The sequence below is a fragment of the Bos grunniens genome, chromosome 7 (assembly GCF_055505025.1).
Source record: "Bos grunniens cultivar Pamir isolate PY7600 chromosome 7, Bosgru_T2T1.0, whole genome shotgun sequence".
Classification (NCBI taxonomy): Eukaryota; Metazoa; Chordata; class Mammalia; order Artiodactyla; family Bovidae; genus Bos; species Bos grunniens.
In genome coordinates, this window is record NC_141171.1 from 34,730,070 (window position 1) to 34,743,369 (window position 13,300).

Here is a 13,300-nt window from a genome sequence, read left to right on the forward strand (position 1 = left end):
GTATCTTTTGTTTTAAAAGACTCAAACTGACAATATCTGAAATTAGTGAACAAGGATAATAAGTAAAACATGGTGCTTACTTCAGCAAATCCACTTGACAACACTTATGTTAATTTAACTGGTAGTAAAAGTGGTGGTGGTGGTCGTTTAGGTAGTACCTTTAAGTATACACTTGCAAAAAGACTTAGTCTAACGGAAAAATACTGAATAATTCTAATAACATCAATTTAAATGACATATTTTGTTTTAACCTTGAGTTTTCACTCTTTCCCATCCACCTCAGCAGACTGATGTTTCCAAATCAAAAAGCTGTTTTGAATCATTTGTATGAAACTCTGAGCAAAAGGGCAATTTGAGACAGAAATGTTATATTTTAAATATTTATAACTTCTTACAAGGTTTACTAAGAAATAATCAGTTAACAATTTGCTAAGGTTCATCAACTAACACAGAGCCAAATATAGGTCCAAATATATTTAAAGTGATGAGACTTCCCCACTAGCTCAGCAGTAAAGAATCCACCTGCAATGCAGGAGACTCAGGCTTGATTCCTGGGTGGGGAAGATCTCCTGGAGAAGGGCATGGCAACCCACTCCAGTATTCTTACCTGGAGAATCCAATGGACAGAGGAGCCTGGTGGGCTACAGTCCACACATTCACACATGACTTAAGCAACTCAGTACACAAATACATGTTTAAAATGATAGGACAAATTTTTTCTTTTTTAACCTGTTTATAAATATTCTTAGGAGGCCGATCAACTCCCTATCTCAACCAACACAACCTGGTTAATTTTAATTCCATATAAATATCATTCAAGCTAAATGACAAAATTTTAAAGTCACTATTAAGTATTACCAGTTACTTTATGCATTAAGCCTTGTGTTAGTTCCATTATACTTAAGTTGAAATTAAAAAAAAATTTAAACCATAAAGAGCTTAAAAGGATGACAATGATATTTTTTTAAAAAAATCACTCATACCTCAATTGCATCTCTGAGGCAACCAGCTAAAAGAAAAAATGCTGCTGAATGTTCAAATCGTTGTTTTCCTAACAAAGAAAAAGCATTCTTTAAAGCTGCTTTACGCCATCTCTCATCCTCAAAATTGTGTCCAAAAAACTGTGTCATCTTGGAGTCTTTTTGGGATCTATAAAGAAAAATAAAATATGAAAATTTGGAATATAAAGTTTCTACATCAGAACCAACTTTATGAAGTTAGCCACTTAGAAGTTAAAACTCAAAAGAGACAATTAGCAGTTCATAAATTAGTACACATCTGTTTCTTTTCTGAGCAAAAAGAACATTTATGGTAAACATTTACTTTTTAACATAAATTTCAAAGATTACTGAAAAAAAATTCTTTCAAATTACAAAGAAAACTGCATTAGCAGCAGTTTGAGAAATCATTTTTAAATCTATACAAAATATATAATTTATATTAAATTCTGTGTTACTTTACCATTTAATCAATTGCCTGTAGGTACCCCCAACTGCCCACCTGAGGATGACTTTGATGATAAAAATCATCACCAAGGAATTTGTCCTGAAGTAAAACTTCTAAGAGACTAAAATCTAGTCTCTGAAAGAACTGACTGATACCATGATTTTCACCAAAGGTTACGGTTCATATGGATACACCTAGACTGAATCCCAAATGAAGAGTGAACTATTTATGGCCATTACATTCACCAAGCCTAGCTGAGGACAAGTGAATGAGAAAAATTCTAAATGACTCTAGCTCAAGAATGGGTTCAGGGCCCTTAGGAAAAGAGTGGTTTGGAAGGTTAAGTCTGGTCCAAGAGCTCCTGACAGGGCAGAGGGTAGATGCATTTTCAAAACTCCACCAATTCATCTTCTTCCCCGTTCTAGATAGAAGTTTCCGGTTTAGTTCTTTGTCCTACCAGAGCATCATAAGACGTTATTAAAATAAGCAAAAAGATGTTTTTCTGGACTGATAAACCTAAAAAAAACTGAATGTGACCTCATCAACATTCTTTTGCTCTAGCAGACACCTGGGCTTATTTCGCATGAAGTCTGCTAAATACAAAAATAACTAACAATCTACATGAACCACACTAACAAGCACAATAAATCTACTTCATACTCTTTATGGAAAGTTTTTCATTTTTTCACCTACCTATATAATCCCCAAATCACAGCTTTCTTTTTCATTGCTAAGTAAAAAATGGCAGCATCTAAAGGATCATTCTTTTTATAAAAGGCTGCTTTGGCTACCTGTAATTAGAAAGTATTGGTGAAAAAAAAAAAAAAAAGAAAGTATTGGTCAAAATTTCACAGAAACAGTTTTTAAGTAAACAAATACTTTTCTTTATATATAAACTGTCATACATTCTCTACTTAAATGTTCAATAAATTAAAAAAATATGTGAATGAACACATGCATATGTATATGTAAATTTATTTATTTTATAATTACAAAAGTAATCAAGGTCACAAAGAGGTAGAAACAGGACTAAGCTTTCCATGACAAGTTCTTGAGTACTGCTTTATTTTCCTAATTGTGCATATATACTATTTGTAAAAGACAGATATATACTACTAAATAAATATATCAACTAGCAATTTAAGAATTAGAATATAAATTTTTAAAAATTACATTAACATGCTATCCTGAAATATAAAGACTACTTAAGAGGATTTTACTGTTTAAAGAGTAACGGGAGAGTAAATATGGAGTATCATTTCAATAAACATGCAATACATATTATTTCATTTTTACACCAAAATAAAACACTCACCTTTTCTATGCACTTGCGAAGGATGCGGGTATTCCGGACCCACCAACCCACACCCATAGCTCTAAGTTCAGACCACGTGGGATCGTCTTTTTGCATCGCTGGCAACATGTTCAGTAGTTCTTCTTCCGCTACTGAATGAAATGCCCAGGCAAAATGACTAGTAGAGAGTCCTGAAGAAATATCAGAAATAATGTTTATAAGAAATATGACTATATAATTATGATCGAAACAAATGCTCATATTTGCAACAGAAAATGCCTAAAAGTTTATATGTAAGACTTACAGAGTTATAATTATTAAATGTTTGAGGTTGGAGGGACTATGTGTTGGGTTTTTATCTTGCTCCTCCAAATAACTTGATCCCATCAATATTTTCTACAATGAGTACATATTGTCTATAATTAAAATATATTTTAAAAAAAAAGATTAAAAATGCTTATGGACAAATGCCACTGTGCTGAGTCTTTCTGTTCTCTAGTGTGTTTGATCTCCTTTGGTCAATATGTGTCGTGTGGATTTAATTCCATAGAATTAAAAAAGCATTGAGACAATACAGATGGTGAACAGAACTTAAGACTGCAAAAACTCTGGAGTCTAAAACGCATAAATTAAATTTCAGCTCCATCCTAACTAACTATATAACTATGGGTAAGTTACTTAGTCTCTTAGATTCCTCAATTTCCTTATTTACAAGATGTGAATAACTGTGGCACCTACCTCATTACATTCTTATGAGGATTAAAAGAAATAATATAGTTGAAGCATTTGGGATAGCACCTAGCACATAATAACTTTTATTACCCCATATAACCATATTAATAAGATACTTTTGTATTTATAAAGTATCATTTACATCAGCAAGTCTCTCGATCTATTGGCTCACACATGTGGTGTTAATCATTCAGTTTCTATTTTGTCTCTTCAAATTACATTTTGTTTAGCATTACTGAATGAAGTAAATGATTATAAGATTTGGCTTTTACTTATACAAACATATGAATTCAAATTTTTAATGTAATATACAATGACAAGGAATCTGAATTGCCCACAATACCCAAGTCTTTGGAAATAAAGAAACTGTAAACAAAAAACAAATAAACATCTATACTGTGAATAGACTGTTGTTCTAAATTATTTTTAGATTCCCTAATATCTCTCAACCAAGTTCAATAATTTTTCACAAATAAATAAATATCTGACTTAGAATTTTAGCTTCTCTTTTCTAAGACTAAATGCAAAATGAAAGGGAGGAGGAAGAAGAGAGAGGCAAGAGACAGAGACCAATGAGCAAAGGTTAAGCTGTAGAGTTCCAACAACACTGCTTAAACTTTTAGATCCTATAATCCGAAAAGCTGGCTCTATTTCTTAAACTTGGGGGTACTGAGTCAATAAATACCTTGTTTTAAGTTACCTTAAATTTAAGTAAAGTATTTCTGTTACTTTGGAGTCCTGACTAATAATATAAAAGTATTTAAAATGTTATTAAACTAATATCTGAAATACATATTAATGTTAATAGCAGTTTGGGGAGTGGAAAGATTTTTATTTTCTATGTTCTGTATTCTTTCTTTGTAAAACAATTAAAATTGAGTATATTTCTCTATTGAATTATACTCAAATTTGGGGGGGAAATGAATTTAGATGGATGTCAATCAAAAAGGAGAATAAAGAAAATTTAAAGAAATTAAAGAGAATGAAACAATACTAATTGGTCTATAATGTATACTGCATTTGAAAACATATGATGTAATATTCAATTGTCCAAAATTTATTTCTTCAGTAACTCTATGAAAAAAATTTCAGTATTTTAAAGCAAAGAAGATGAGGTGAAAGCCAATGTTTTTAACACAAATTAAGGAAATTCAGAATGTGTCAAACTTGTCATGATCATATCCAGGCAAAGAAAATGTAAATGTTCTTAAACCTCTCTTCCACTTGGCTGACTTCCTTTTACTAGATTACTACCAAATCACCTTGGCGAAGGAGTTGAGCTCGATAAGCTGGAAGAGAAGTTGTAAGAAAAGTATGAAGTCGAACAGCCAGAAGAAATTTTAAGCCACATTCATCAAGAGTTTCTCCACCTATAAAACAGAAAAAAAAAAGTATTTTTACCTATAAAAACCCATTTCAAGAGCAAAACACAAGTAAGTGATAATAATTCCGGCAAGCAGGGCATGTCACAGCACCAAACTCAGGGTAAAACATTGTGAAACTGACAAAAGCTATCAATCTAAATATTATCTTTCTTTTTTTCTGTATCATTATACATTACAGGAAAATCTGTATAGTTAAATAATTTAAAAACTAATAAAGAGAACAAACTGACTCAGGATCTCTGATTTTTTTTAATAATATAATCTCCTCTGACATGAATATTTAAATTAAAATCTGAAGGAATTTTAAAAAAGTTTAACCTTGTGGTACATGGTACAATATTTTCCATAATGATCCAAGTCATATGCCCCATCCAGTAACTGTTAACACTAGAAGAAATGGCTACATGGTAGCAGGACCTGATTTTTACTTTACATGAAGAAAAACAAACAGTTGTAATATAGTCAGATCAAGAAATAATATCTACTAGTAATATTTAATATTGTAATTTACAACCAACTTTTCTTAAAGTTTTTTTATTATCGTTATTCTGTTTTCTTAAAATTACCCTACATTCTCCTTTCAAGCAAAGTTCAAAGGGTGCATCCTACGGACCTATATCTGGTACTTAAGGCTAGGCTGTTAATTTCAGATCTTACTTGAAATCTGATGAGAATTTTATGAATTTTATTCATAACTCAGGAAATTAAAAATAAAAAATGCCGAGTGAGGGGAAGACCTAATTTTAGTAGGTTTGTTTGTTATTCTAGGAAGGAGTATACATTAATGGTAATTTTTAAAAACCTCAATATTCAAAAACCCAAGTTAATAGTGAATTGCCATGATGTGAGAAATAAAACACTTTTATTTTGGGGTATCTAAGATGTTTGTTAAAAATGTTAACTTTCACTAAACTCAAAAGTAATGGATTGGATTGGATTTTTGTTATTAAGTAGACAGGTAAAATGGACTGGATTTTTGTTATTAAGCAGAGAGGTAAAAATGAATTGGCATAATGAATCTCTGTGCACTTTCTCAGAGTATTGTAACTTATGGGATAAAGAACATATATTCAAGTTAAAACTACTGTGAAGGCAACGATGATGAGGTAATAAACCTTTATGACTATCATTTTTACAAAAATTATTTAAGATTATTTTCTGTGAAAAAAATAAGTAAAAATATTATCATCAGTTTTTCCTCTAATCCTCTACCCAATTTAGTTTTACCTTGGCTTCGGTCTCTGCTTTCTCCAATATCAGTGCTGGTAGTTGCAATTGTATCTGCTAAAGCCATCAAAGACATCTGCTCCATCCGGCTGAGTCCTGGTAAACTAGAATGAAGTAAGTGGCCAGAAAGAACCTGAGCATGCTCAGGACCAAAGTAAGTTGGACTGTATTGTGAAAGGTCAATAACCACAGGCTCTGTATTTTCTTCATCTGCCTCTAACACATGATGATCAGTCACTAAAGCTGGCATCTGAAAAAGCTCATCATAATTCTCTTTTGACAACTGGTTTGAGTTATTTAAGGTACTCTGATTACTAGATCTCTCTAAGGATGAGTAATAGCTGTCATCATCTGCTGCAAGTAAGGCATATAAAGGAAGTGGAGGGACGGAATCGATTTCTGTGTAGTCTGTATTTTCAGTTTTGTTGAATGCCTGGGGGTCTCTAGAAGTACTTCCACTAGCACTGATGGTGAGAGACCTAAGGCGGCGCTCATGATTAGATTCGGCTTCATTCAAAGCCACGACTTCCCCGGCAATGCACTTGACAAGATGTGACAAGATGGCCTTTGCTCTCCGAACTTTGCCAAGATCCATGAGTTCTAAAAGTTGCAAAGGATGGTACTGAGGCAAAGTTGGGGAAAGAACATGAGCTGCTTCAAAAAGACCCGAATCTTCCATATCCACAGAAGGATCAAGCGCAGTTTTCTTCCCACAGATCTTCTGTGCAAGACTGGTCATGGATCGAGTCAGAGTTTTCTTTGGAGGATGTAATCCAGAACTTGATGAGTTACTCTGTTTTATTAAACTCGTTATAGATGGAGTGCTCCCATTACATGAATCTGTTGTAGCAGGTTCTTGTTTAGAAGATGGCTGCCACTGGGAATACACATGCATTTCACAATCCATCCCTACCACCAGGATGCCATCTCGGACCCAAGATAAAGAAACAGGAAAAGGTGGAGAGCCTTCTACAGAAGAAACCAAGTCCACACTTCGTAACAGTACAAACTGAGAAAGGGGCACAACTTTAGTACTTTCCCAGAGAGGAAACGCCAGGCTTTCCTTTCCAGTCTGTTCTTGTACTTTGCCAGACAGGGGTCCATACATAAAAAGTTTTGATCCAATTCCTACAGTCAGAATATGAGAACCATCTTCTCTAGACATCCAATCTAAGTGAACTAAATGCTTTGTGTTTGATGTGACACTTTCTTTACTAGATAAATAGATCTCTTGTTTATTATAGGCCACTAAATTGCTATCAATACTAATGCCAGAATCCAACACTGTATTTAACTCATCTAAATGAATTGTCTGCTCAAGGACCCAACATGAACCTCCTGTAGACTCACATTCAAAAATACTTACATGCATCACAAAGTCCTGAGAAGATCTACTATTAGACATAGGCTGCTTATATGCTACTGCTAAACGATTTGTGTGTGCACAGCTGACTTCTATAGGCCTACCAGGTACAGTTATACTGCTATTGCTCTGTAGTCCGTCTTCAATAAGTAATGGCCATTCTTCCCAAATGTACGTAAGATCTGTTTCTCCATTCTTTGATGTGGCAGATTCTCCATCTGTTACTCTACATCTCCAGAATCTTACTTTCTCATCTGAGCATGAAGTTGCCAATAAATAAGGTGCACTGCATATGGGATATATGGAAGAAGAACTCAGATGTCCTAAAATTAAAAAAACCCATTAACAAAATGTCAAATGATGTCAAAATAATCCATTAATAAAATGTCAAATTTGGTTAAATATGTCTCTCTTCTTGTACTAAAGGTTTTAGTCTTTTGCATGAACTAGCATTAACAACATGACAGCCAATATTTAGCTTAAGGATCAACAAAAGCAGTAAGCAGCTTTTAATGACATCAAAATGGTATATAAAAATGACATTATTATCAAAACCTTGAGCCAAAAGAGAACTCAGAAAATTTACAGCTAAGGACTCTTTGACTAAATGAGTATCTTATGGCTAAACAAAATAGCTAGACTAAGGCAGAATTAGAAAACCTAAATTCTAGTTCCTAAATCCAGCATTCTGTTCACAGCTCTTTGCTAGCATTATATATTATTATAAATCTAATTTCAAAGATATCAATACACTTAAAAAATTCATCAATATTCACTGGCTACTTCTCTATAATATTTTAAAATATAACTGTGTGAATGCCTTACGATTATTTAAGCACTAAAAGGGCCTTCCATAACTGAAGCTGTATTTCAAGGAAATGATGCTGAGAAGATTCTCAGATGGGACATACGTTTCCTTGGGTTTAATGTAATCAAATACTCAATTTCCTAAATCAGCGTTGGCAAACTTTTCTTAAAGGGCCAAAGAGTAATAATTAGGCTCTGCTAGCCACAGAGTCTCTGTTGCAACTACTCAACCCTGCCATTGTAGAACAAAAGCAGCCATACACAAAAATAGACAAATAGGTGTGGCTATGTTCCAAACTTATTTATGAAACAAGTAGGTTACCCATAGTTTGTCAAGCCCTATCCTAAACTATTAAAAATAAATTACTAATCATAATATAAATGTTGTATGGAACATCTATTGTATTTTAAAAGCATACTTCAACGTAGTGTTAGTAAGTTTTTTAAAAGTCCTCAAGGACTTAGCAGTACTACAAAAGGACACAATTAACACTGTCCAGTAGTTTCTCTGAGCTAAACAGATAATAAAGAGTTTAGTGGTGGTTTAGTCACTGCTAAGTATGTCTGACTCTTGCAACCCCATGGATTGTAGCCTACCAGGCTTCTCTGTATTTCCTAGGCAAGAATCCTGGAATGCTGTTTCCTTCTCCAGGAGATCTTCCCAACCCAGGGATCTAACATGCATTTCCTGCACTGCAGGTGGATTCTTTACCACTGAGCTACCAGGGAAGCCATCCCTTCACAAAAGTCTCAGTTTAAAAAAAAATTGTTAAGACTAGGAAAAAAAGCTTTTATCATATGCTACTGTTTTTGTCAAACAAAAGAAATTTCTTCCCTGCCCTAGGACTTCTTTTTTCTTCTAAACTCAACTTGCACCAAAGATTATTTTTAGAAACATCATCAGTTTCTCTTACATTTGCTGTAAAAAATTTTTTAGAATTGAGTAGTGAAGAGTATACTTTTTTGGCTAAGGATGCTGCTGCTGCTGCTGCTAAGTCACTTCAGTCGTGTCCGACTCTGTGTGACCCCATAGACGGCAGCCCACCAGGCTCCCCCATCCCTGGGATTCTCCAGGCAAGAACACTGGAGTGGGTTGCCATTTCCTTCTCCAATGCATGAAAGTGAAGTCGCTCAGTCATGTCTGACTCTTCGCGATCCCATGGACTGCAGCCTACCAGGCTCCTCCATCCATGGGATTTTCCAGGCAAGAGTACTGGAGTGGGTTGCCATTGCCTTCTCCGATGGCTAAGGATAAAAGCTCTTAAAATTTCAATACAAAAGTCATTTTTTCCCAAACTTTAACTTTCCTTGCACTGATGACTCTTTTATTAAAATATACCAAAAAAAAAAAAAATCTCAGAATGTTTAAAAAAATTTACCATGACACTGTAATACTCCTGCTAACTTCACCAATTACAAAAGATTAAGTGCTTGATTACACAGCAAACTGAAGAGCATTCAAAGTAACTAGTCAAAAGTGATAAGTAAAGAAGACCAAAAATCCACACTATGACTATGAAAATGAAAGAACTAGGTGATTAAAAAGATGGATTTTTGTCTTGCTTTTCATGATACCCTTGATACCTTGAAATTCTGTACAATGGAATGACCTGGAAGGTTTGTCAAAACAAGACTGCTGGGTCCCACCCCAGAGTTTATGATTCAGTAAGTCTAGGGTATGACCCAAGAATTCTTACTTCTTAACAACTTCCCAAACAATCTTGATGCTGCTGGTCTGGGGACCACATTTTGAGGGCCACTGCCCTAAGGATGAGGATGATAAATATTTATCAGGAACTACACTCTTAAGAGCCCTTCACAGCACAGAGCTCCTGGCCGCCATTACCAATATTATCAGTTGGCAAATAAGGTGCAACTCCATTATTAACTCTGCCCTGCAAACTTCCACTTCATCTTTACCAAAGGATAATAAAAATTTGTCTTGGAAATCAATATTTAAGACAGTTCTGGCTGACAAATGCCAGAGTAATCATAATGAGAAAACATAATGAGACATTTAAAATTTTTATTTAGGATATTGAAAGGTGTTCTTTCCATTTCTGCGTCTATGTCAATTTAAAAAGTGGGAGTTGCAACTATTTTTAAATATATAGTAAACCTTCATGCACTGCCAAATGTATCAGTCTTTTTTTACAAAGTTTACACACCTGCTGATGGCTTAACACTTATTATCTCAACTCCTTCTGGCAAATGCAACTCTTGGCTATAAACCATTTCTGAAGACAGAGTCAACTTGCTGGTACTCTGGAGATTTGCTCTGCAAGCCTGATACTTCTGTGAAAAGGGGGATAGGATCTTCTCTGGAGAAGAAGAATAATGTTCTTCTGGCTGCCAAGCTGCTTCAGATATTTTTGTATCTACTTTTTCATCTATAAAACATAAAAAAAGAACCAAAACACTGGGAGGGAACCCATATAAACATTAAAATTGCTAAATTTTATAATCCAAAACTGCCTTATAAAAGATAAAAATGTAAACATATTCCTATGATTCTTTAGGACAAGAAAACTGAGAAACTGTTTTTTCCTTAATTAACAATAAACTGCAATTATCCTGTCAATAAAAACAGCTTAAAAAAATATCCATCAATCTATATACACATACTTTGTTAATCTAAGTCTACTAATAGAAAAAAAAAAAAAAAAAAAACTCACCCAATGAGACAGGAATGGACTTTAAATGCAAATTCCACATGTGTAACAATGAACGGTTGTCTTGGGTGCACTCTATTACAATTAGGTAGAATTTTTCAGAAAATCCATTAGGTGAGCTGCCTGTTGGTATTAATGATATATTTCGCTATTAACATAGACAGCTATTAACATTTTAATACGAAAAATGAAAAATAAAGAACATTCTGTTGATATAAATAACCCTTTACATCCGTATTTATCATTTTCAGCTTCTTTTCATCAATGTATTTAAAGGTTACAAAAGCACTATAAGCATTTTTGCAAAGTTCAAAATTCTCAGGGAAAATGATAGAAGACTAAGAAAGCAGTGGCAAGAAATTAGACATTCAACATAAAGGCATAGAATTCAAAAAGGTACTTCTCAAAGGAGGAAAAAATGGAAAAAGGGTAAAGAAATGATGTACAAGAAAATAAAAATAACCTGAAACAAATACAGAATGCAGTTATTATTATAATTTGAGTCTTGATGATCGACTTTTAGAGCAACAGTACACAGTGTACAGTTCCTTGGTAAGTAAAGTTATTTTTGAGTTTGGTTTGGTTCTGTAATCAAAATAACCAAGATATTATAGCTTTATTTTCCTGTTTTTCTTTATTTAAAATAACAGCTAATAGTGGGAGGATAAATTTAATATCATTTTAAAAACTGCTTAATTATAAAAAAGTATTAATTAAAACCGCCTATATAATTTTAAGTTTGTAGCTAATGCTTTAAATTGTAGATTTTTAAAGGGTCAGGTGTCAATATCATTCAAATTATTAGGGCAGGACCCCTCCCATGCAAAGAGCACTCACACATTAATGATAAAGAAAATGTCTATGATACTTTTTTAAAAAACATAATTTATGTGAGTTCCCTGGCAATCCTGTGGTTAGGACTCTGCACTCTAACTGCCAAGGGCCTGGGTTTGATCCCTAGTTGAGGAACTAGGATCCTGCATGCCAGGTAGTATGGCTAAATATAGATTAATTAATTAAAGTATTTTAAAAAACCATAACTGACAAACTCCTTTAATTTTTTCATTATTATTGCCTTGTTAAGAATAAAAAGATACTGATATTTATGACAAAAATTATCACAAATGTACATAGGAAAAATTTAAACTCAGACATGAAACATTGTGTCAACTTATCTTTATTAACTGCCTAACATACTGTACATTTTATATCTCATTACATAAAAAATTCTTCTTTACCTGCATCAGATAACATTCTGTCTTTTCCCAGTCTTTTCTTCTCAAGATTATTCAAAATGAAGTCTTCTTGAAAAACATGAAGCAGTTGGGTTTTTCTGCCTTGCTGAATATAAATAAATACCAACATAAGTTGACATACATATTATTTATTAATGCTAAGTGGCCAGAAAAATAATACTTACAAGTTTGGTAATGGGATCTAATGCAATAATGCATCCTGGCCTGGCTGTTGACTGTTGACTGACGATATTAAACACTTCACCAACATATTTCTGTTTTTGAAAAAATGGGTATTTCCTTTATTAAACAATTAAATTTAAAAAACAATAAAAAATGATGTAAAATTTGAGGCATAACACACAAACAATAAATAAGTTCAGGTGAGACTAAATAAGTTCACAAGTCTCTTTTATTATAAACATTCTGGGATTTTTACCAGGCAATTACATAGGAATGAACAGTTATATAGCTCAGTTGGTACAGAGAAAAACAAAAGAAATGTTTGGTAATCGTTAAGGAGAAAAAGTATTTTATATTTTTAACTATGAAAGACTGACTTCAATCTCATGGAAATGTTCCAAGAATCGAAGCTTTTTAGCATTAACTTTGACAACAAAGCAAAATAAACAAGTTAACATACTATTTATAAACAGTGATTTCTTGAGCCACATCATCTCCTGACTGCTCTTGTCAAAGTCATATGGTTAAATTCAATCTTCATCATGCCTGATCTATCAGCATATGAATCTGTTATTTCTTCCTCCTAGAAATTTCTTCATTTTGGCTTTCTTTATACACCACACTCACCCCACCTTAACAATGGAATGCCCCAGGGTTCAATCTTCCTACCATTTCTACTTTCCAACTATAGCCTCTCCCTCAGAGATCTCATTCAGCATCACAGCTTTATATTCTAACAGGTACTTATTTTCTATGTTCAGACGAGGCCTCCCTCTAAACTCCAGACCCTAGCCTACTAGATCTCTTGGATATCAAACAAGCATTTCAAAATTAACATGTCTGAAGTTAGGCTCTTGAATCCTCCCTGCACCTCAAAACCTATTTACACATTCTTCACATCTCAAGGCAAACCTTGGGAGTTATCCTGTTTTTCTCACACAAACCCCATATCCAGT

At 33.6% G+C, this 13,300-nt stretch overlaps 1 protein-coding gene across 10 annotated transcripts in view; it reads right to left on the reverse strand.

The window, feature by feature from the left end:
- Window positions 1–13,300, reverse strand: part of DMXL1 (Dmx like 1) — a 125,914-nt gene that overhangs the window by 65,940 nt on the left and 46,674 nt on the right. For all 10 annotated transcript variants that reach the window (XM_086410751.1, XM_086410749.1, XM_086410748.1 and 7 more), the window contains 9 exons: window positions 12,347–12,436; window positions 12,165–12,267; window positions 10,930–11,049; window positions 10,423–10,644; window positions 6,085–7,770; window positions 4,735–4,842; window positions 2,762–2,931; window positions 2,140–2,237; window positions 984–1,149 (listed from right to left, as the gene is read on the reverse strand). In XM_086410751.1, the coding sequence (XP_086266877.1) occupies window positions 984–1,149; window positions 2,140–2,237; window positions 2,762–2,931; window positions 4,735–4,842; window positions 6,085–7,770; window positions 10,423–10,644; window positions 10,930–11,049; window positions 12,165–12,267; window positions 12,347–12,436 (2,763 nt within the window). The remainder of the gene's footprint in view (window positions 1–983; window positions 1,150–2,139; window positions 2,238–2,761; window positions 2,932–4,734; window positions 4,843–6,084; window positions 7,771–10,422; window positions 10,645–10,929; window positions 11,050–12,164; window positions 12,268–12,346; window positions 12,437–13,300) is intronic.